Here is a 23,562-nt window from a genome sequence, read left to right on the forward strand (position 1 = left end):
AGCTCAATACCTAATCCTTATTGTAATCGAGACTCACCGGTCATTAGTTGATATGTTATACAACAACAACACATGTTTACATAATATTTAACAGTCCTGTGCATTAATTATGTATTTGCAAGCATTTGTTACTAATAGCGTTAATTGCATCGTGTCGTAAAATCATGCTGTTAATAATTATAATACCTTTCAACCTGTGAAAATATGTAAATAATACCCAACGTTGAATTGTTTTGTTTACGATAATAACCACAACTAAACACATCAAGTATTAAAATAACACATGCAATGAATTCACCAACAGTTTTATTAAATTGCTAATTATTATAACATTGTATAAAACAACTCAAGTAATTGTCTAGATATCTTCAGTAGCTGGACTCATTAATTCTTTAAGTATTAAAGCATCCAATAGGGTAATATGCAGATAACATTACCACGCGGGTATTATAATAGAATGATATCAAATAAAACTACCTAATTACATACTTTTAATCTTTTAAATCTCATTACAAATTAAAGACTATGGCTGTTATGAGAATTAGCGGGATATCAACTGCAGTTTATTTTATTATCTTTTTAAATATTTTTGTTGATTATCGTTTCACAATACACAAAATTTGAATTATTTTTATTTTTGTAGCCCATATCACATATGCAGCAACGGCGGTGTATTATAAAAAGTAGGTCAAGGCCAGGTTGATTAACCGTAACAGATTTGTCTGGCTCTGACGACCCGTTGAACTGTGTTAACTTTTGGCTTTGAAGTAAGTAGAAGGCTGAAAGTGTGCGAGGCAACAATGGAATAGAAGTCACCGTTGCCTCCCTCGCCCTGCTGGATACTGTCTGCGCGCGACTCTTTTGTACGAAGATCTGCGGTCATAATTAAGCTTGTGCTAAATGCGAGCTAAAGAAGCAAGCCCATTTTAAATCAGAATTTCCAAACTCTTTTGTTGTAGCTAGCAGGCACGCGACGAAGTGTGTCAAAAGTTAAAAGCCTATTTGTTACGCTTACGTTTGCCACAATGGAATTTTTATTTTCTCTAAGTATGCTTTAAAATACGTGCTTTCCACTAGCCATTTTATTTTTGTCGGCACAGTTTTAATACATAGGACAATGGTGGTTACATTTTGGGAACGTTAAATTTATATCACTTCGATATAAAAAAAATTTAAGACGATTTAACCTTATGCCATATGTCAATGTCGATGGTATCTTATCATGCCCGATATTAATTTATGTCGAACCCGAATCTCGCGGGAGAGGACCATGTTAATGCGATCTCAACATTAAAGTATTATCCCATACTCTAAATAACGTGCATGATTGACAACCAATGCACATTGATTGCACTTATTTCTAATAATAAATTAATACTGCGGATTGACCATTTGAATGTGTTTTTAATCTGAATAATAATGTTATTAAAATTATAATTTTTTGTGGATTGGTTATTATGTATTTTACCAAAAACTACAGTTAAAAATGTTTCCTTTAAAAACGGATTTTTTTTTACAAAACTGTTATTTGGGTATGTCTTACAGTTAATACCAGTCTTATCTAATATTCTATTTGCATTTATGGAATATAAATTTAGTTTTTTATCGTGGGATTATGGTTATTATACGCGATTTTTAATCTGTAACATATTCGCATATGATCTGTGGGAATTTCTCGTTTTCCCACTCGTTTTAATTTGACTTCGATGTTTACTCAAACTTGTTTCATATCCGAATTTGCGACGATGTATCTATGGTCTTGGTGGATTAGCACAGTTTTTGCGAATTTATTTAAACAACGAAATTTTAGTTAACGTCGTCGTTTTTGTGGCTCTATAATCTCGGAAGCGTATAACAATAACGAGTGCAAGTGCAAATACAATATGTGGGAAAAATTGTAAGAGATATTTCTACTGTGGGGTTCCAATCGTAAATAAACTGTTTAAGTAATTTTAAATTTTGAATAACTAAACTTCTTATCAAATTATTGAGAAATAAATTAAGTTTGTAAATTTAAAGTTTTAATTTAGTATTTGTTTTTATTTTTGATGCATTAAAAATACTCATTTATCGTAATTCCTTTTAAAAACCTTTTAAGCGCTTTTTAAAATGAATCGTTCAATTTTCGTGTGTCAAGAAGATTAAAAGGCAAAAAATCGAACGCGTTTTTAATTGCGTAATATGAAATAGTGAGAGTGGCTCACAATACCCGACCTCCCGTCATGACAACATGATGCGATAATTAGCAATACGTCATCGTGAGAAGAGTTCTGTGAGAATATCACATGAGAACACAAAAAGTATTTTTAAATAACAATATAAAAATCACAAAAAAATAAGGCAATTTTAGGGTAAAAACATGCAACAATAAATATGTTAAACAACACTTTAAATTTTTAGTTTAATGTTTGTGTTTTTGTTTGTTTGTTTTACCAAACTCACGTCAGTCTAAGTTCACACAATCAAATTAGTTTAATGAGTTGTCACTGATGCGCGTAAAACAAGCCATTTAAAATCTATTTACCGTAGTTAGTAAAACTTTGCTTGTATAGTAAGAGTTTGTATCACAAATTTGCATTCATTGTTTAAGCTCTCGCCGCGAAGCGGGGAGGCGCTTGTTTTTCGTTCGCCTGACTGCTTGATTTTCAACCTTATTGCATAAATGGGTCACGAGAGAAATCTTCAAATTAATTAACCACAGATAACTACAAATCCGCTTTACTCTAATTTTTGTTTTACTTTCGGAAAATCGCAATTTACAAGTTTTGGTTTAATTGAATATAAACATTGCCAATATAATATTTATGTATTTAAAATTGTAAAAATCTACAAAAGGCAAACTTGATATTTTGAATTTTATGTTTTCATATTTTAATATGTACAGTCCAGTGTTTAGTGAACCGTATGTAATATACTTTCCTGTTATGTTTGCGCTTGACCTAATTTAACCACAATCCACATAATATTAACCAATACACTCGGTATTACAATAAGAATAATTAAAAAGCATTTGTGTGGAAGGAATTGAAAAAATAATTATTTTTTCTCCAAACACATAAAATACTCATATATTTTTTTGATTAAAAAAAAAAGATATTATGGGGGTTTCTCAATATTAACGCTTTTGGGCCATTTTGTAACATTGTATAATATTCTTATCGATTATAATGTAACAAGGAACTACTCTTTGGGTAAATATTAAAAGCAGTAAACGTTTCATTATCGGATATTTGCAGGATCGATTTTTTTCATTTAAACAACAATGTGAAGCCGAATATCACCAGGCCCATGACGTCATGTTTGATAATAAATATTTGTCAGAAATTCTTGCGCAAGAAAATCACCCTAAAATAAAAATTGGGAATAATATTGACCGTTAAAATCGTAGCTATGGTATTAAACCATTAAGCAAAAAAAACAGACTTTGGAATAATTTATTTTTAGCTGTTAACATGCTTTTAAGATGTGCCAATGCTACGAATGTTATCTGGTTAGACGAAATTTGTTATCTTCCTTTTTGCTACATGTTTTCAGGTCATAAATCTGAAAACTGTTCATTCGAAAGATTTTGTATAACCGTTATATGTAATTTGCCTTTGTCTCGAAAAATCCAAAATCGATTTTTAATTTTGGCCGTGAAATTTTGTGCTTTTTCTTTCCGTTGCACTTCCCCAGTAAACCGCTTGATTAATTATTAAAGGCGACCTACTCTCAATATTAAAATCCAACATTTTGGCCCGAGTGGGATTTACCGAAAAAAATTTTGCGCGCATAAAAAATAAACAAAAAATTAATTTCCTTACGTCAAGTGCCTGTTTAAGTATTTCAATAAACAACAGAAATAAATTAAAAAACGAAGCGTTTCCGCCACATTGTTAGCACTTGCTTAGCGCTTAAGCTAAACAAACAACATGCTATAGGGAGAAATAAGAGTACATATATACGGCACGCGTCGAAAGCGCGACCGCAGTGCGACCTCGGTTCAATTGATAAAACAGCGTAACGGTCACCCCAATGTTTTATAACACTTGTAATATTCTCTAGCAAACAAAATGTTTTTGGTTCCTTGAGACACATATACCAGGTGCGAATTTTCATCCCGTTAAAATAAGGATAATTACTTTTTAATGTAATAAAATACTAGCTTATTTAAGTGCATTTTAAGTTTGGTATAAGAGTTGAATATGTTATATGTAAGTGATGCTAAAACGCTATTTTTAAACTCGGCTAAAGTCGTAATTTTTATATTATTCATTATGCGAATTTTAACTTTATTTTAGTGTATTCGTCAAGCGTAGTTGATTTGATTATGGAACACGAAATTGCACTCAGGCTACTCTGTTTTAAAAGGTTTATTAAAGAACAAAATTTGACAATAGCGAACCGACTAATTCTAAATTCAATTTGTAGGTGGGGACCTCCGGAATTTATTATAATACAATTTGTTTTATTTCTATGCAGCATTGATGCATGCGTGATCATCCACATTCACTCGTATCTCGTACACTTAGCGTTTTAAAAATGTTTAAAGGGCCGACGCCGTAAGGGCTTACTATAATATCCATGGAGATGAATTGGTCTCCCGTCGACTTGGCGGTCCGGGTGGGACCAGAATCGACTCGGAGTGCACTCGCAAGCGCATAAACTGTGTTCAGACGTCGAAAAAAGAAGATTAAGCCACGTAGACAATTGGATTTTTTTCGGAAAGAAGCTTTGAAGTTTGAAATGGTGTTTAAAAGGATATGTGCCACGCGACCAGTTTGAAAATAAATTTTATTTATGGAAAAGCATTTTAAATGGATGCGTCATTTATCAAACCAGTTTGATGTAAATAAAAATAACCTTAGCCCACAGATTTCCGTTTTTAACAATTTGTATATAAAACTAAACTTTAAAAACAATTTTTAGACTGCTGTTGTGATTAATTTTAATGGAAATGTTTACTAAAACCACTTTTTTAATATATATGAAACAACAAATATTTATTGCAAAATATTTTATTTTATAATTTAAATATTAAATATCAAATACTTTCGGCAGTTATACAAAAAATTGGCACAGTTAATTATGAAAGGCAGTGTAAAAAACATTTACAAATATATGTCACAATATTGCTTTGGAATTATTTTGTTAAAAAATCCACGCAAGTCCAGTTTGTTGTGTTGTAAAAGAATTGTGATAATGAGATGATAAATAGAAAATGTAGACATAAGAAAGTTCAATAAATAAACAAAAAAATATAGTTTATCGCATTGCGTTTAAAGAATAATGTGGTACAGTCAAGTTGCTGGACGACATGCCGAAAGGTTGGTGTGGTTTTTGCGGGCTGTTAAACGGAGAAGAGCCGCAAAGACTGCCCGAATCGCTTGGGGTAAGTGGCATGCCATACGTTGAATAACCAGGCTGAAACGTACTAAAAGCCTCTAAATTGCCTGGGCTTGGACAGTGAGGTGATTTGGCAGAAAATGGCGGCGTTATGGGAGTTAGATATTGCGAGTTGTGCATATTTGAGTGTCCAAGCGTAATCGGGGATGGAACGTTGCGTCGCATTTGCAATGTGTTGTTAAAGTCCGTAACGCCGAGCGAAGAAGCAGGCAATGACATGTTTCCATTTACGCAGTTTAAATTGTTGTTGTTATTGCTGTTGGCTTGTGAGAAATATGCGTTTGCTTTGGAAGTGGCGTCCTCGCTAACATTGTCGAACTCGGATGAAGACAAACAAAATGGTTCCTGAATATTATCTAGATCGGCCAAACACCCAGAAAGGTCTTGCAGACCAATCAATGGTGCTGACATTTCAATAGGCTGAGGTTGCTGTTGAAAGTTAGCCTTTGGTTCCTGTTCGGTGTTGAAATATTGTACCGCTTCTGTTTCAGTGGGATAGGTGTAATTTGATGGGTATGAAGAATCTGGCGTGGTCATTTTGTCCGAAGTAGGGCATTTAAATAAGAAGCCAGGATCGGTCGTTACCGACTGCAACATATTTTCATCAAATTGAGGTTGACCTTCTGCAGCCAAGGCCGACATCATATTTTGCGCCGCAAGTTTAGCATCTAAGAAAATAATAATTCTGGTTTAGAATATGTTAACAAATGTAAAAGGTTTCCATTTATGTTAAATAATATGTTTTTAAGTTTTAGTTAAAATAAAATAAAATTAGTTCTCACCAGCATGATTTCCAGCTGTTCCTTTCTTCAACATTTCGCTGAGGCACCAAATGTAATTATAAGCAAATCGTAAAGTTTCAATCTTGGTCAGTTTTGTTTCATCAGGGTAAGTTGGTAAAACATGTCTAAAATCAAATTTTAAGTTTAAAAAATGAAAACTAATTTTCAGAAAAAACAGTTTATAGAATTATTTACTATTCAAAAATCAAAGCATGTTAAAAAAAAAATTTTAAATTTACAAAACTAACCTCAAGTTTTCTAAGGCATCATTTAAGCCATGCATTCGATTTCTTTCACGATCATTTGCTTTGGATCGTCGGATTTTTTTCAATTTGTTGGTGGTCACCGGACTGCGTTCTCTTCTTCTTTTCTTTTTTGGCTTTTCAATTTTAGCTTCGCTTTTAGCATTGCTGTTGTTATTTGCATTAGCCTCTGAGTATATCTATAAAATCAAAATTTATTCTATTTAAACTGCCATTTAAAAAAAAATTCGACTAAAACTGTCATTTAAAAAAATAGAAACTATATATTTTTATTTTTAAATTTTAATTAATCTTACCATTTGATTTAGTGATGTTGCTTCGGTTGGAAAATGTATTTCGTTGCTGTTCGAAATTTCACTAGCACCAGTTTGTTGCTGGCTCACTACTGCGTAGTTTTGGTATTCCTGGTCCACTGTATTTGCGGAGAAGTTCAACATCTTCTATTCTTTATTTTAAATATTTATAAAAAATCTAAGAAAAAATAATAAAATGTTTATTTTGGTGCTACCAATTTTAAAATACTTCTTATTTTCATAAACTTTTTTTGATAAACTTCTGATCTATTGACGCATCTGCGCTAGCGAGCCAACTGAATCGGGAGAAACTCAAATTCCCGAATGATGCCATATGGAATAATCGATCGAGCTATATAAGGGAGAGAAATCAATGAGAAAAAAATAAATAAAAAGCCCAGACAAAAAAAAGAAAAAGGCGAGCGCGGGATTGCGACTCTCCGGCTTTCGTAGAGAAATCTTCTCAAGAGCCCGTTTTGCATTTGAAATCTACGCGCAACGGTATGGGATGCACAAACTAGACTGCAATGCAAACATAGCGAACAATGGACAAAATGATCCGGTTCCGTCTGTATAGATAATTTTCCGACTCGTCGATTTTGATATTTTAGAGGCCACGCTGATAGTTGCTTATTTGCATAACGACTGATTACAAAGGCATCAAGTCAGTGGCGGTGTGCCTAAAATACAACACGGTCGCTAGTCACTAACTTTCCCATGAACTTGATTAACTTAATTTGAGAATTAAATAGCAAAGTATAACATATTGTTTATTATATTAAGATGGCATTATAATTTTCTTACAACTCTAGCAAAAATAGATCAAATTAAATTTTAATAAAATTTATTTGTGAACAAAACCTTTTTTAATATAAAAGTTGCATTTTGTTTTATACCATTTTTTTATTTCATAAAGTTGATTCACGAAAAAATTTTAAATTAAAAAAATAACTAAACAAGTAAAAGCCTAATTATCACAATTCTTTGTGTTATTTTTGGTTTAAAGTAAAGTTTCGTTTATTTCAAAAACAAATAAAATTGTTTTAGTAAGTATAGTTTAACAGCTACAATGAAAGCATAACTTTCAAGTAAGGTGACCATAATCGGATAATGCTTTGTGTTTTAATCTATAGTATTAAACGTTTGATGCTTACTACTATTGTTTACCTATTACATCCGACGTCTATTGATAGAACGCACAACTTTGATGATATTGTAATTACTTATATGTGAAACGATAATCATTAAAAGTTCACTTTTCTGATAATGATGCATTTGGTAAAGCTCGTCATTACGTGAACAATGCATTGAACCAATATGTTTTCCGGGCGGTGTAATTAGATATTTCCTAAATTCCATGAAATTTTATACAACTAAAACTTTGTTTGTTTATTTGTATTAATTAAGAAAATATATACACATGTTATGTAAATAGTTTTTTCAGACAAATTTACGTAAATAATTTTCTCGGAGAAAGTTTAAGAAATAAACAAGTTTTAAGCGATCATCAACTTTTATGTTATTAAATTTTTTGTTTCCAAAAAAGCTTTATATAAAAGGATTTAAAATAGGTTTCATATAAATGTAGTTCGTTAAGGTGGCCTATTTTTTTAAGATCTCTTTTTGCCAGACGCCAACGTGTTCCCTAAATATTTACATGTCAATCTCATTATATATTAATATTCAGCCTACAAGAAATTTTGTAAGTTTTTGGCTAACTGGTTAACACCAGGTGCTGCACGCGTCACACATTTTGTGGTTGTTTGATAAGGTTATTGGATGGATATAATCAAATCGATCTATATTTTGGCTATGAATTATTGTCACTAAAATTAAAAATTACTGTCTTTGCAAATACGCAAAACGATTTATATTGTTTTACAAATGTCGGCCTCTTTTGCTTGGGAAAATCCTAATTTTAAAAAATCGATAAAATGTATTTTGACATTGGGCTATTGTTAAAATTAATGTAAATCCTAGATTATTTTTTTCGGAAACGGATTATCGACGAAAATATGTTATTGTCGTAATGACTTTACTGCATTAACTGACTTTACGTACTTACTACTCTTGATCTTGATTTCCGTTTGGATTTATTTAAAATTATTAAAATTTCGACAAATAGTTATGTGCTGGGTTTGTAAATAAAAATAAGTTAGTGAAAGGGGGTATATTTTTTTTAAGTTTGTAAATACATATATATTTTTTTAAAAACCGTACCAACGTTGCATTTATTTGTATTTATAAAGACGATTACAATTTCCTACAGTAATAATTATTTAAAAATAGGCCTAAAAATAATTATGGCATAAAAAATTGATAAATAATAAAGTGTTTGTTTTAATATTAGTTTATTGATTTTTTGTAATGTTGTTAATAAATAATTAAATATAATAAGGATCATTGCCGGAGGCACGGTATAAACAGTTTAATAATGAGCCATGGCCATATAGTTGCTATTTAGCGCTGTGATATCGTCGGCCGCATGGCCTAATGGATAAGGCGTCTGACTTCGAATCAGAAGATTGGGGGTTCGAGTCCCTCTGTGGTCATTTTTTTTAAATTAGCATTTTAAAATGCTTAGCTCAAACATATTTGCAATTTAATTAATGCAAACGTTAAAAATAATTTAGGAGCTTATTACTGGAGAGGTTTATTTTTTAATGGTTTTAGCTAATTTTGTAATTGAATAATTGTTTATAAAGAGTCTGTTTATTTACATTTTTAAAAGAATGTTGTTTTGTCGTATAAACTAATTTGATAATGATTTGATAAAAGCAAACAACTTAAGTTATCATTCATTTCTGACGTTGTGTTAAACATTGTGGATCTTTTTGCTGTCTTTTAGAACCATAAAACTAATTATTAAAGTCAGAAAGTTGTAAAATATCTTTAGTCAGTTTTTGTTGTAAGTTTTTAATGAACAAAAACAAACCAACTGACAAAGAAATGACATTCACATACAACATATGTCAAAAGTAAAAAAATTAAAAATGAAAAAATGTAAATGGTGCATCATATGGTTAAAAATATGGGTAGATGGGTTGTATACCAGCTTTTTTTATAATTTATATATCACCATATCACCATTTATTGTTTTTTATTAATAAAAATGTGAATATTGCAACTGTGGCAACCTCGCAAAAACTTTCATAAACAATTTGAAAAGCTATTTGTAAATGAAAAATTCCAATTATTTTTTAATGTTAATTTCCTGAAGCGTGGTGTAGTGGTCAAAACACTTGGCTTCATTACATGTTACATGAGGTTCTGTGTTTGATCCCCACTGCTCTCATGCTGTGGTACTCTCAAGTAAGACGCTATAAATGATGAACCACTGCTAAGTCAATACTTAATTATCAGGCATTTATGATCTATAACATTCCAAACTGCCAATGGCAACTTGAGGCTGGGTTGGGGTAACTGATGTTACTCTTTGTTCAGGTCATAAAGCCGACCTTTCATCGAGGATAAATAAATATGTAAAAAGAATTGCAGTTAGGTGTTTGATCCATTGCTCTTTGAATTGAAATGCAAAGCTTTTTATTAATTGTTCTGTTTTAGAACTATGACTTAACAGCTCTTACTTTTATAGATATATACATAAAAATGGACATATTTGAAATTGTTGTTAATGAAATTGCCTTGGAAGGTTTGGATGGGATAACAGTCCCAACATTGTGGCTGCGATTAACTGAAAGAGAAGAAACATTACCTTTTCAATTAGATTTAAATCTTAAAAATCTGATATGGGAATATATCATAAGCCATCCTTCCATGGAGTTTTTTAGTTGCCCCACTGAAAGAGCTATGCCGATGATATTTAATAGGTTATTATAGCTTTATTTATACCAGTTATTATATAATATGTATTAAACATGAAGACTGTTAAGATTTCTTTTAACACCAAGTTTTACAAATTTTTATTACATTTTTCAGATTTCTTGGAAGTGATGCAACAACTGGCAAAAGAATAGCAACTGCACCAGATGAACTTGAAATTTTAAATAGTGCTTATTCTGCTGATCTTGTTCAAAGTAGTAGTCAAGATGTTAAGGTAATGTGTATTTTTAAAAACTTGGCTGCAGTAGGAATCAAACCCTTAAGTTTAAATTAAAAATAAACTGTTTCATTTCATTGATGGGTTTGTAATGGTACTATAAAATTATATACCTTTTTAGTTCTGTTCAAGATAATAATTTAAATTTTAACTTCTGTATTTTGTTATACTTAGGGTTCCTGTAGCCAATTTTACGCTCGCGAGAATGTTACTAGAATAATTAAAGACGAGCATCTTTCTGTTGATTCTGCTACAGAGAAGTAATTTTGTTACAAATATACTTTAAAATATTATTTAACTTATATACAGTAAGACAACCTAAAAAAAGCTAATACATTAAAAATACTTTGGCGGAAATACAAAGATTAATTATTTTTGGTTTAATTTTTTAGATATCAAAAACACAAGCTGGTGATAGTTGCTTCTCAAGCAGTTAGGGAGAAGGCTTTGACATGTTCTGGAATAAATTTACAGGTAAATTATATGAAAATTATTGTTTTTTTTCTACAAAATTCATTTAGTATGAACTAAAACAAATTTTTCTGTAACTATAAATGGCAGGTTGTAAAAAATCTTTCTGATATGGAGTATCTAATACTTGAGAGAATTGGTCGTTCTCGGTGGCAAGGTGAACTTCAAAATGTGTTAAATAACATGATATTTAAGTGAGTGTTCCAATAATAAACCACTGAATTACCTTTTTTAATAATTTAATTTTTTATTTTGTGTTTCACTAACATTTTTGAACCTCTAAAAATGTTGCAATTTTTTATAAAGAAAAGGAATTGTCAATTCAAATTTTATCTGTTAAAGTCTGCTAATTAGTAACAAATTTATTTTTAGACCTATTAAATTGTCACATGTTCACTATGTGATCAAATCTTTAATAAAAAATGGTTTGGTGGTGAAGCAAACCTACACATATTTACGACCCGATAAACGAAACAAAATTTGTCAACAAGTTCTACTTCATCTTCCTTGTTATCAGAGAGATTGTCGATCTCTGTTTGAAATTCGAGTTGAAATGATTTGTCAAATTTTGGCGAAATCGAAAAACAAATCGATGAATGTTGCTGATCTCAAACAATTATTGGTAATGGTTTATTTAAACAATTATTAGTAATGCTTTATTACTACAATGCTTTATTTGGCATTCATTACAGTAATAATTGAAGTTTTTCGATGCAGAAGTATTACAGAATTTTGCTAATTATTTTTATTTATTTTTAATTTAATGCACTGTAAAATTTGATTTTAAAAGATTTTTATTTTAAGGATCTAAAAGAAAATGTGTTTAAAAGACTTCGAGAAAAACTTGTATCGAAAGGCTATGTAGAAATTATTAATAAAAATGAAAAAAAGAACTGTAGAGCTATTTTTAAAACCATGAAACTTAAGTCAGTAAGTAGAACTTTATTGGCTTTTTAAACTTTTATTGTAGTTTCATGAAGCCAGTTAATCAATGTATTTATTGTTCAATACTGTGTATAAACAATATTGTACTACTAATATGTGAAAACAGCATTAGGAAAAATAGTTAAAATTTTTTTTTGTTTTCAGTTTCCAAGTGAAGCAGCAGTTGAGCAGGTCTCAAAGGAGGAGAATAACTTAAATGCACCCTTGAATACAAAAAGTGAACCACAAGGCCTTGTTGCCGAGCTTCCATTGACATATCAGGGATACCGACATAGTAAGCTCTGTTGTACAATTACAAAAACCTGATCTGCTTCTATAAATTTTATCAAAATTAATAAATAAAAATTTTAAAAGCCTATAAAAAAAGTAAAAATTAATTTTATTTAGTTGGATTTTTTTTACCTTAACACAATTTTTTATGTTTATGTATCATTTTTTCTATTTTTATTTCACAACCTTTTAACAAGTTAAAATTTTTAGTTCAACTTGCCGGGGAGAATGGTTGTTCTCAGGGTGATATTCTTGCTTTACTAAAAGGTTACGGGTCCCTAGAAGCTAGAAATATTTGCAGAAGAGTTAATAAAGCTGGCAAAGTCAGGGTATGTTCAAAAAGATTTTTTTTTTTTTGATATGAAAAATTTAAAAATTTGTTTAAAGAAAAAAAAGATTATTGAAAAATTGTAAATTTATTCTTGGTTGTGTTATGACAATTTTTACGGGTTTAAATATTGTTGAAAATTTTATTTTTCTCATTTTGTTTTTAGACTATAATGGTTGACGAAGGCAAGCAAAGACTACAAAAATATATCTCCAAAAATTTTGCTAAGACAAGTTGTCATACTAATGAGTTGTTAGTTGAAAAAAATCGAATGAAACAAACTTTGGATGCATCGGGTATTCAATATATTTTAATGCACAAATATTTTTATTGATTTTTGAGTATGGTTTCTTTGTTTATTTAATTTGCATTACACTTTATGTAAAAATTAAATTTTGATAATTTTTTTAATTAATAACATTTTGTTTTAGTTGCAAGTATTTTGGAAACTTCTGGATTGGAATCACAAGAAAATATTCCTTCAGTAATGTCACCCAACTTTTATCCATTAACTAACAATGAGTAAGCAATAACTATTAGTTAAAACCTTCTTAAGTTACTTAAACCTGACATTTACAGCCTAATCATTAAGCAATTTAAATAAAACCTGTAATTTTTTAAATGTGGTTAACCAGTTTTTATGTTCTTGATCAACTGTCTGTTTTTTAACCTGCTCATAAATTTGAATAATAACATTTTTGTCCCTATAATATTTTAAGTGATAACAGTGGAAAATAAACGCAAGATATTAAACTTTAGTAGTATGAAATAAACAAAGTTTTATTTTGTTTTTAATCTATTTAATTTTTGCCATTTTTTAAAGCAATTAATAGCTTGATATTATGTTGCAACTTTTTTTTAATTAAATTAAAATGTTTTTAATGTAGGTCGATGGACTTGAACCTAACAGGAAACTTGGAATGTTTAAATACCCCAGTAAGTAATTTTTAATATTTTTCTAATAAATTGATTTATTCAAAATAAAAAAAGACTTGTTATTAATCAAAAATTAATTTTAACTCGTTTTAAGACTCGCAGCACAAGTAAATGGGATTTACATTTAACCACTAAAAAAATGAAAAGGAAAAATGTTATTTTGGAATATGTTAATGAGCAAAAGTTGGTTGAAGGAATTCCAAGTTTAGTTAAAATTCTTGTGGATAAAGAAACAAAGGAAGGTAATGTTAAAGTTTAAGGTTAAAATGTTGCATAGATTTTAATTTGTTAAGTTTTTTATTTGCTTTACTAAGTAGATTTATTTAACTTTATCAGAAACATAACCTATGCTCAAAATTATTTGAAATCTCTACCATTATAAAAAATTTAATCTTGTTGTTGTTATTTTATAAATATATATAATTTTCTGGTTAAAAAACTTGATGTAAAACATTGTTATATATTGTAATAACTTAAATCAAGGATGTACAATGAAAATTTGTAAGAAAACTTTGGTTCGATTAATTTTGAAGATGGCTGAAGAAGGGTTGCTGAAATATTTTTGCATTCCAATATCAAGTAATGGTCTTATCCAAGAGGTAAACTAACTTGATATATTTTCGACTTTGTGTGAAAAGAACCTGTTTTCTTACTAAAGAAATTGTGTTGTGATATTTGGACAGATTAAATTTAAAATAATTTTTTTTGTATATAAATTTATTCTTGATGTTGGAAGATCAAATGTGCGACCTAAACATAGAGTAACATCTGTTACTCTGACTTGAGTTGCCTTTAGCAGTTTGGGATATTATATAAATAATAATTGCCTGGTAATTATGCTGCTGATTAAGTGATTGCTCAGCAGGAGTTCATACTGTTTACAGCTTGTTACTCATGAGCGCTACAGCATGAGAGCAGTAGGATTTGAACCCATGGCATCATGTAGTGTAGCAAGTGTTCTTAACCACTACACCACATTGCGGGCAAAAATTGTTAGGGATTTTATTTTAGATTGACTTGTTACATTTATTGTGAAATCTTACAGACTGAAAAATATATTATATTTTTAAGGTGGAGTTTTTAATGTCCATTGATTGTGATCCTTCAAAGTTAAAAGAAGCAATTCAACAAATTGAGTTTAGGATGTATTCCCAACATACTAAGAATAAAATACAAGAAAAAACAAAAGACGTGAGGACTTTATTCCGAAATATTTGTTTGTCTAATTTTTTTTAACTAAGAAAATATTAAAAAATTTGTCAAGAATTTTGTATAAAATTTGGGTGGTTAAATTGAAAAATTATTTTTTTAAATATTGATAAATAAAAAAGTCAAATTGTGATAAATAAAAAAGTCAATTATGTAACATTGATTTTAATTGTTATTTTTGTAAAATCTAGATATTTGAAGTTAAAACAGATTTTGAAATGGAAAATGATATTGTCCTAATTCCAAATACCAACATACACTACGGATATGCTGCAAAGTTTCAAAGATTTCAGGTAAATTTTTTAGACATGTAATATATTCTATTCAAACTGCATTCAATTTAAATTTTTTAAATAAATTTTAGGCTGTTCACAAATATTTGTGGTATCTTGCTTATGGACATCCAAATCAATATGAAAATTTAGAAGTGGACATCGATGATGAAAGAGTTTATGATGAATGTAAAACATGGAAAAGGTATGTTATAAAATTTACACATTTAACAATTTTTATTACTAATATATACATTATAAAAATTATTTTGTTATTAGCATGCTAATATTTTAGTTAATTCTAAAATCCATGTGGTTAACTTTAAAGCACCAACTTTTTAATAGTTTAGGGTATGTCATTTCAATTTCTAATTGCTGGTGTATTTATGATTAAGTTGTACTATTTGCCTTAAATCAGCTGAAGTATTAGGTTTTTGTTAAAGTTTTGATGCAAAATTAATGGCTACAAGAATAAAAGTTATAATCATATTTTTTGTTTCAGGTGGGTTCCTCCAATACCACAGAACAGAAAATATGGGGAAGGTTGGATTCAACTTGGAGCTGCAGCAGTTGTCCTCCCTCTTTCTATTATCACACAATTTTATAAAATTTCATATCAGGTAATCGAATTTCATAACTTCGTTTGGTGATGTTACAAAAAGCATGAACTTGCATTTACAAAATAATAATTTAATAGCCTACAACTTTTAATGGAATTTCAAAACTTCGTTTGGTAATGTTACAAAAAGCATAAACCTGCCATTACAATATATTAATTTAATACCACTTTTAGTACAAAATTGATGCGATTTGTTAGTTATAACTGGTTACTCTTTGACTTATGTAAGTCTGCCAAATTCTAAAATCATTTTAACAACTTCAGTTTTTTATTAGATTGATGGCATCGAGGAATTTTTACAAGATTCAATTAAAAAACATATTCTCGTGCGCCATTTACCACCCAGCATAAAACAAATGCTGTTGTACAAAAGGTAATTTTTGTGATATATATTAATTAAATCATCTACAATGTTTAAATTTTGTAAAATTTAGAAAGTACATGTATGCATTTGCATTAATTCTGGAGTACCTGTGTTTTATGGGCCTAACCTCACTTGATCAACAAAAGTTTCAAGCAAACACTTGTCTTCCAAAGGAAGAAGTAAGTTGTTTATAAAATTATATAAGCCTAATGTTTATAAAATGAAAGGTAGACTATTAAAATTTGATTTTTTTAGCAAATGGTCTTTATTCACAAACATGCAGTAATAACAGACACCAGAACATCTGAAAAGGGGTAACAATGTTTTTATTATTTATTAAAAGATTGTTTAGGTTTTTGATTAATATCGGTTTAACTACTTCTGCAATATTACGTTGGTGTAAAATAATACATTAAACCCAGTTTAACTTTAATATATAAACAATATTCTAGGTATATGGAAGTTACAGACAAAGAGTACAAACAACTTGATTTTTATTTTGATGATTACCAATCTGTTGAACAATATTGGTTTAAATTAAGAGATGTTAGTCTCATGACCCAACTTGGTATGTTTTTAAATCTGTTTAATGTTAAAAGAAAAAAATTACTAGTAGACAATACTTTTTGAGATAAGTAAGAATTCAAAAAATAATTTTATTTTAATTAAGGTTTAAAACGACAGTCAAATGGAGATATTGATAGTCATAAATATGCACAGCAGTTAAAAAAATTTGTTGCTGAACATATAACAAGGTTTGTTTTTATTCTTTTTTTTATAATTTTCTTTTTTAATTAGGTTTTTTATGTTTTTATAGCTTTTCTATATATAAAAACAAATTTAACATTGTAAATTAAACAATGCTGTAAATTTTTGTAGAAAAGATGTGGAACTAAATGAAGATGGAATTCCACCAGGGGATGGAAAAGGAGCGGGAGGTTTAGATTCCTCACTTTTTCCTCATTTGTACAAAAACTGGTTTAATAGTGCTAAAATTAAAACTACCAAGGTAAATTTAATTAAATTTTCTTAGAATAAATTAAGCTATTATGTTTTTTTGCCAAAAATAATGCTTTTATATCAAAGCACTTAAATTAGGTTAAAATTTTTGTTTTTTAAGATTAAAATTAAAAGTTTTAATTATTTTAATCTTTAGTCTGAAAGATTGCCAAAATTGGTTGAAACACAATTTGAATTCGCAAATCGAGACCGTAAAAGGAATCAGAAATCAAGCAAACAAGGTTTGTATTTATTGTTGTCAAATTCAATTCCACTTGATTGATTTTCATTTTAAGTAAAACACATAAAATATATACAGCTTTGCGGGCAATATATATATGTTCAACCTATAAGCCCTGGATAGCTAAATTACTATGGAAAAATTATTACAATTGAGTTAATAGTTACTGGCAAAATAAGTTAACACAGTCTGAGGGGCTTGTTTTTAAATATGTAAATATAATTGACATTTGTGCAATTAATTGTATTTTAGATCTGGACTCTTTATTTGAAGTGAATATTGAGCAAAAAAAGAAGCCTGTACAAACTACAAAAAGAAGGAGAGATTCCCAAGGTTTGAATCAAAATTTTTAAATTTGTTTATTTTAAATTATATATTTGTTAAATTATTTTTTTCATTTAAAGGACCAAGGAAAAGAAAAAGAAAAAAAATCGAGAAAACTGAAAAATCTGATGAACTGGGTAGTTCCAATGTAAATGGCAAAAACGATGATTTGGAAAATAGTAAGTACTTAAAAAAATAACTGGTTTTACATTTTTATTCGGTAGCTTATATACTTTATGAATTTTTAAAACAATTTTTTTAATAATTTGGCATTTTTAGTTACATTTTTTTTGTTTAATTTAGGTTTTGAAGTAGTAGCAGAAAGCAACATTGGAAGAAAAGAACGAGTTAAGGTAATTTTGTTAATATTTTGTTAATATATTTTTAAATAAACTTAGTAAATACCTTATAAAGAAAAAAACACATTTTTAGCTTATTTTTTGGCCACAAACCAAACTGAAAACTTTAATTTAAAATTTATGTTAAATCTCAAGGGAGGCAAGGGTAGAAAACGTCAATCCCAAACTCCTAAAAATTCTGCTGCTAAAAAAGTTAAAAAACCAAAACCAAATTCTGAACATGGAGCAAAAAATATTGGAAAGGTAATTAATTAAATATTATGATTTGTGTGGTATTAAAAAAAACACTTTAGCATTCTACTAAATAGGACTTTTAACTGTACTACATTAAACCTGTAAACTAATAGGAGGTTGAGGTAATATAAAACAAAATTAAACTGGGCACACAATAAACAATTTTTATTTAAAATAGAAATAAAATATACTGTTTTAATTTTAATGAAATGAACTGCAATCTATTGTTAATAGTTTCATTATATATAATTAATTGTATATTTTTATTTATAGATTAAGTTAAAGTACAATGATAAAGTGGATCTTGAAGCTTTGGATAATAGAATGGGAAAATGGAGAGTCAAGTTTAGTAAATCGGAAGATACAATGTTAATTATTTGCAAAATTGCTTCAACAGTGTTACACAAACTGGTATATAGCATGGGATTAAGTACAAGAAAAAATTATAATTTATAAATGCTAGTTATGTGTATAAACGTCTGTTGGAACAATTATGTGACACAAAATTCTTTAACTTTATATTTGTGCAAATTTGAAAAATAATCATTTTTTCTAGTACAGCAATATACACAGTTTAAAAAATTCCCTAATTTTTTTGTCTTATATTTAATTTGGTCTTATTAAACTTGTATTTTTAAGGTGAAAATTAATCATAGAAAAAAACAGCAACATGCTGTAGCATGGAGTGTTGTGCGAGATCTTCTTCACAACCATTTTCCATCCTTGTCTAAAAACAAAACTTCATATGCTTGTGGACGTCGTGTTTTGAATCTATTTAAAAACCCAAACACCCGTTTGTATCATGAGTAAGATATTTCTTTAAAAATTTGTTAAGTTATTTGAACAACAAAAATTTGTTTTTTAAATATTAAGAATTTATTGTCGACTCTATTTTAAAATTATTTACATCATTTACAAAATGCTTAATAATAAATATACTAAACATTAAAATATACAAAGACCTACTTCTAAAAGTATAGGAACTCATACAAACTAATTATATAATTAAGATGTTGTTCTGCTTTTGTTAAACTAACTGACTACAGAAGTTTTTTGATGGTAATTGACCAATTTTTTTAAATTTGTGTTGTTTTAAGTTTAACAGTGGCTGATGTGTTGGAAGATAAAACATTTCTGGAGGAATTTGTGCCAAAAAAAGAATACAATGAGGAGGTTAGTAAGGGCTTAAACAAAAATGTTTTAAATAAAAAATTTAAAAAAAATATTCTTGTTTAGGAGTTGGGTAAGGTTTATGGGACATTTGTCGATGCAATAACAGAAAAGTTTGAGCAAAACCCTGGTGTGGTTACGCAAGAAATTCCCAATAATAAAGTCGAACTAAAAAACAAGTGAGTATTTAAAATTTATAATATCTTTGTTTTTTTTGTATTGCACTTGGTTATTAAGTTTGCATTCACTTCATTTTATTTAAGCCATTTTGGGGGGTTTTAGGTACACTATAAAAGCGTTCTACAAAAAAGTAGAAGTTGATTTGATTCATATTGTACCTCATGTAAGCCAAGCCAGTGATATTGAAAAATGTGTTTTGGAGAATTTATTTTATGTCATGCTAAGCATGACAGATCAATCTAATAAATTTCAGGTATATATATATTAAGTATTAGCTTTTAAATTATTTTTATTTTAAAAATGTTATGCATTATTTTATGATATTAATGTAAAGTTAGTTTGTTAATCATATTTTTTTAAGGCATATAAAGTATTTGAAAATTATCAAGAAACATTGATCAAACAAGTGTGGGATCACTTTAGTTTAACAGGTAAGTTTTTTTTATTAAAATGATGTCATTTTTTATCTTTTTTAAGTCAAATATAACATATTTTTCTACTTAATATTTAAAATTGGTTAAAGTTATACAACTTTTGTTTAATTAACTTTCTACAACGTTTTTTGTTTTTTAATTTTTTTGACTTATTCAAAGTTTATATGAAGTTTTTTGACACACAAAAATAACTTTATTTTACTTAGGGAATGTTAGTAGAAGTCATAACCCATGGCAGTCTCGCAAGCGGGTTTTACCTTATGGTGTTTCAACATATCATTTCTCCCAATCCCATTTTTAGTAAGTAGTTAACCATTTTAAATTTTTTAGTAAATGTGTAAAATATTTTAAACAGACAACTATTGTAATAATAAGGAAGGTAATACATTACTATTTTGTGAAATATTATAACCAGTTATATTGTCGTTTTGTTTTTTTACCAATAGTTTTGTTTAATACAATTTAATTATCCTTTTTGATTGAATTGGGTTTAAAAATATTTTTGTTTTCAGTTCATTCCGAATAGTTGAAGAAGTTTTTATGAAAGTTGCTGATGTTTTTAGAAGTTTGAGTTCTGATAAGCTTTTTGTTTGTGATACTAATAACACATCAAGCTCAAGTGTCTTAACTCTTGCAAGTAGGAATTAAAAATATTTTACTTGAACTAACAAAAATATTTGTAACATAAAAATATCTCTTTTTAATTTTTTTGTTTCCATTAAAGAAAAAAAAATATTTGCTAATTGTTGTAGTGTTGTTATTGGGCTCTCCTGAAAAAATTTCCACTGATGTCGTGTTATCTAACTTAATTCTACATCGCACAGATTTTAGAAATGCAAATTTGTGAGTATAAAATTTTTGCGTTTGAAGTAATAAACGATTAAAGAATAAAATTTCAAATTATAAATCAGCTTTTAATTTAATTGTACATAACTTTTTTAATATTTTTTTAAATTGAGTACATATAAAAAATATTATAAATGAATATTTTTAAAGAAAAAATATTTTGGTATGCAATCTTTTTACTAAACTTTTTATATTTGTGTTGCTACATTTTGCTTTTTACTACAAATACTGAGTTGATTTCAATGCTTAACTTACCTATGATGTTTGATTTTTTTAGAGAATTAAACTTGAAAAAACCCACAGATGCTCATGCTACTGAAACTCTTTTTTCGAAAGTAACACTTCACCACGATAAGTCCCAAATTGAACTGTTGAGCTTATCCAACAAATCTGAAAATTATTTATATGATATGCGAGACATAAATAGAAGGTTAGATTTACAAGTGCATGACTTAAAAGCAAAGCTATTGCCAGAGGAAATTGCAGTTTTAAAAACAAGTGTTATTGTAAACGAGTTATCAGATAACTTTCTGGATTTTGATAAATTAATCATGGAACAAATTATCAATGTCATTGATGAAGCAGGAAGCATTGGTAAGCAATAATTATAATTAATTTTATTTAAATGATGCTTTAATATATAAAAAATACATTTATTGTTTTTATTTTCAATTTTTTAGGAATTGCGATTTCTGAAATTAAGGATTGTTTGGTCAAAAAGTTTAACACTATAACATCTCAAGATTGCCAAAAATACTTGGATATTCTAACAGAATATTCTGAAGCCTACTATGTTGGAATGTACCAGTAAGATTTTGAATTTTATATATATATATATTATTTGTCACTTTTGACTTTAGCCATTTTACATTTTTGTTGTTTGGCGAAAAAAAATGAAATTGTTGCATTATTTAGTACCTTGTGCCACCAACCATTGTATTAAGTTGAGGTTTCTCTTACTTTTTTAAATTAATTTCTTATTATTTATAACAACCTAGGTTTTTATTGTTGTTAATAGACGAAGAATTGTGCTTAAAAAGCATTCAAAGAGCTGGTTTGTTACTGGTGCAAGTGCAATAAAACCTTTAAAAGATGTTACCAACACAGATAATCTGTAAGTTAGACTTTTAAGTTGTTGTATAGACATTCTCTATTTAAAATACAAAATAAGGCTTAAATATAATTTTTTCAATAAAAGGTATTTTACACATACATCTGTATACAATACCAACACATTAAAGTTTTCATAATTTTTTGTATAGGAACAATGATGAAGAAGTTCAACCAAACACTGTGGCGACTATATCTGAAAATATTGAAAATTCTCCTGATCCACAAGCGTAAGTTAACGTAAAAAAGAAATTTAGCATAAGCCCACTATGTTGGAAAGGATTTTTTCATTATTATTTACCCAAAAATTTATTTTTTTGTTTAAACTCTGAAAAGAAAAATGTTTAACCAAAGAATTTTTTGTCTATTTTTGATATACCAGTGATTATTTTATTAAAAATTTTAAGTGATGCTCAGCCAAGCCCGAGCATCTACCCATCTTTTAAAAATGTATTATAAACAATTTTTATTTTGTAACTTTAATGTTTTTAATTTGTTTAATATTTAGTGGCCACTATAAAACAATCCGGTTCCTGTGTCGTCCCTGGCATGATGTGGGTGGTGAAATAAATTACAGATCTGCTAAGTTACTTCTGTTTGGTGTTTTTCTACATGTAAGTAGTGAAATAATGCAAATTAAAATAATTTGTGTTACAAATAAAAAAGATGTTACTTATCTAGGCAATGATTACAAAAGCAAATTTTTTTCAATTTTTTTGGGTGTTAAAATTTTTTTTCAATTTATTTGTTAAATTTATCTTAACAAGTTATTTGTTTTGTATTATGCATTAACGAACAAAATGTTTGTCAAGATTTTTTGGAATCCTGGTGTAACTCTGAATTCCTTGACTAAAAGATTTTTACCATCTATTCAACGGGTTGCTCTTCTTGAAATCCTCGAGGTATTTTCCATGTATTACTTTTTAAATATTGAAGTGTCATGCCGAAATACTAAAAAACAGACTTAAATTCGAATTTATTTTTTTAGAAACTAATAATCATGAAACTTGTAACCAAGCGTTGTCTACCAAAGGTTACGTCTTGGCAACTGTTTTCAGACATAATACCAAAAAATAAAAGTACAGAAAGTAGTTGTACTCAAGCGGGAGAGTTTTTTGAACCTACTGCCGATGCTATGCTGCATGCTTCAAGATTGAACGAAATTTTTGAGAAATTAATTAAGTAGTGCCAACTGTTGAAACAATCATAAAAAAATCATGTGTTTGTCCTTGAAACTTCCTTTATTAGTTCTTTTTATTGTTTTTTTTATTCAATCTTTTTTTTCATTAAAACTTTTGAAACCATGAAGTCTTTGAGTAGTCTCTACTGAAAATAAGAAGTTAGAATTCTCTACATTCAATTCATAATTTTGGTTTCTTTTTTAGTTCAAAATTTTGGCTTTTTAAGTGCATTTGACTTTGCTTAACTCACAGCTGTATTAGCTCCTTTAATTATGCTTAAAAACAAA

General features: G+C 28.5%; 2 protein-coding genes and 1 non-coding gene across 4 annotated transcripts; 2 read left to right on the forward strand and 1 right to left on the reverse strand.

The window, feature by feature from the left end:
• Positions 1–5,244: 5,244 nt before the first annotated feature.
• On the reverse strand, positions 5,245–6,867 carry LOC145763633 (uncharacterized). The gene is made up of 4 exons (XM_082575139.1): positions 6,727–6,867; positions 6,416–6,609; positions 6,168–6,292; positions 5,245–6,053 (listed from the first exon to the last, which is right to left on the reverse strand). Exons 1-4 carry the CDS (start codon positions 6,865–6,867, stop codon positions 5,245–5,247), a joined length of 1,269 nt encoding a protein of 422 aa, XP_082431265.1.
• Positions 6,868–9,202: 2,335 nt separating this feature from the next.
• Positions 9,203–9,275, forward strand: Trnar-ucg (transfer RNA arginine (anticodon UCG)). Its single transcript has one exon. It is a non-coding gene; the product is annotated as a tRNA-Arg (tRNA).
• Positions 9,276–10,332: 1,057 nt separating this feature from the next.
• On the forward strand, positions 10,333–23,534 carry LOC145750497 (general transcription factor 3C polypeptide 1-like). Of its 2 annotated transcripts, XM_082566552.1 has the most exons (45): positions 10,333–10,553; positions 10,663–10,780; positions 10,958–11,043; positions 11,176–11,257; positions 11,345–11,448; positions 11,627–11,876; positions 12,059–12,184; positions 12,344–12,473; positions 12,680–12,798; positions 12,964–13,093; positions 13,229–13,319; positions 13,685–13,733; positions 13,828–13,975; positions 14,217–14,332; positions 14,805–14,924; positions 15,134–15,235; positions 15,307–15,419; positions 15,717–15,834; positions 16,109–16,206; positions 16,268–16,376; positions 16,453–16,511; positions 16,650–16,765; positions 16,868–16,952; positions 17,077–17,206; positions 17,354–17,438; positions 17,690–17,770; positions 17,842–17,940; positions 18,065–18,114; positions 18,256–18,363; positions 18,628–18,765; positions 18,994–19,160; positions 19,452–19,527; positions 19,591–19,703; positions 19,807–19,957; positions 20,066–20,135; positions 20,345–20,438; positions 20,651–20,775; positions 20,891–20,981; positions 21,262–21,578; positions 21,665–21,791; positions 22,003–22,098; positions 22,247–22,324; positions 22,603–22,708; positions 22,907–22,996; positions 23,083–23,534. In XM_082566552.1, the coding sequence occupies exons 1-45, from the start codon at positions 10,333–10,335 to the stop codon at positions 23,278–23,280; spliced, it is 5,280 nt and encodes a 1,759-aa protein (XP_082422678.1). In that variant the 3' UTR covers positions 23,281–23,534. The 2 variants fall into 2 exon arrangements, 1 of the variants encoding a protein (XP_082422678.1); XR_014283679.1 differs by lacking the exons at positions 22,907–22,996; positions 23,083–23,534 and having other exon boundaries at positions 21,983–22,098; positions 22,603–22,667.
• Positions 23,535–23,562: the final 28 nt, after the last annotated feature.

The sequence above is a fragment of the Corella eumyota genome, chromosome 1, assembly GCF_963082875.1.
Source record: "Corella eumyota chromosome 1, kaCorEumy4.1, whole genome shotgun sequence".
NCBI classification, from domain to species: domain Eukaryota; kingdom Metazoa; phylum Chordata; class Ascidiacea; order Phlebobranchia; family Corellidae; genus Corella; species Corella eumyota.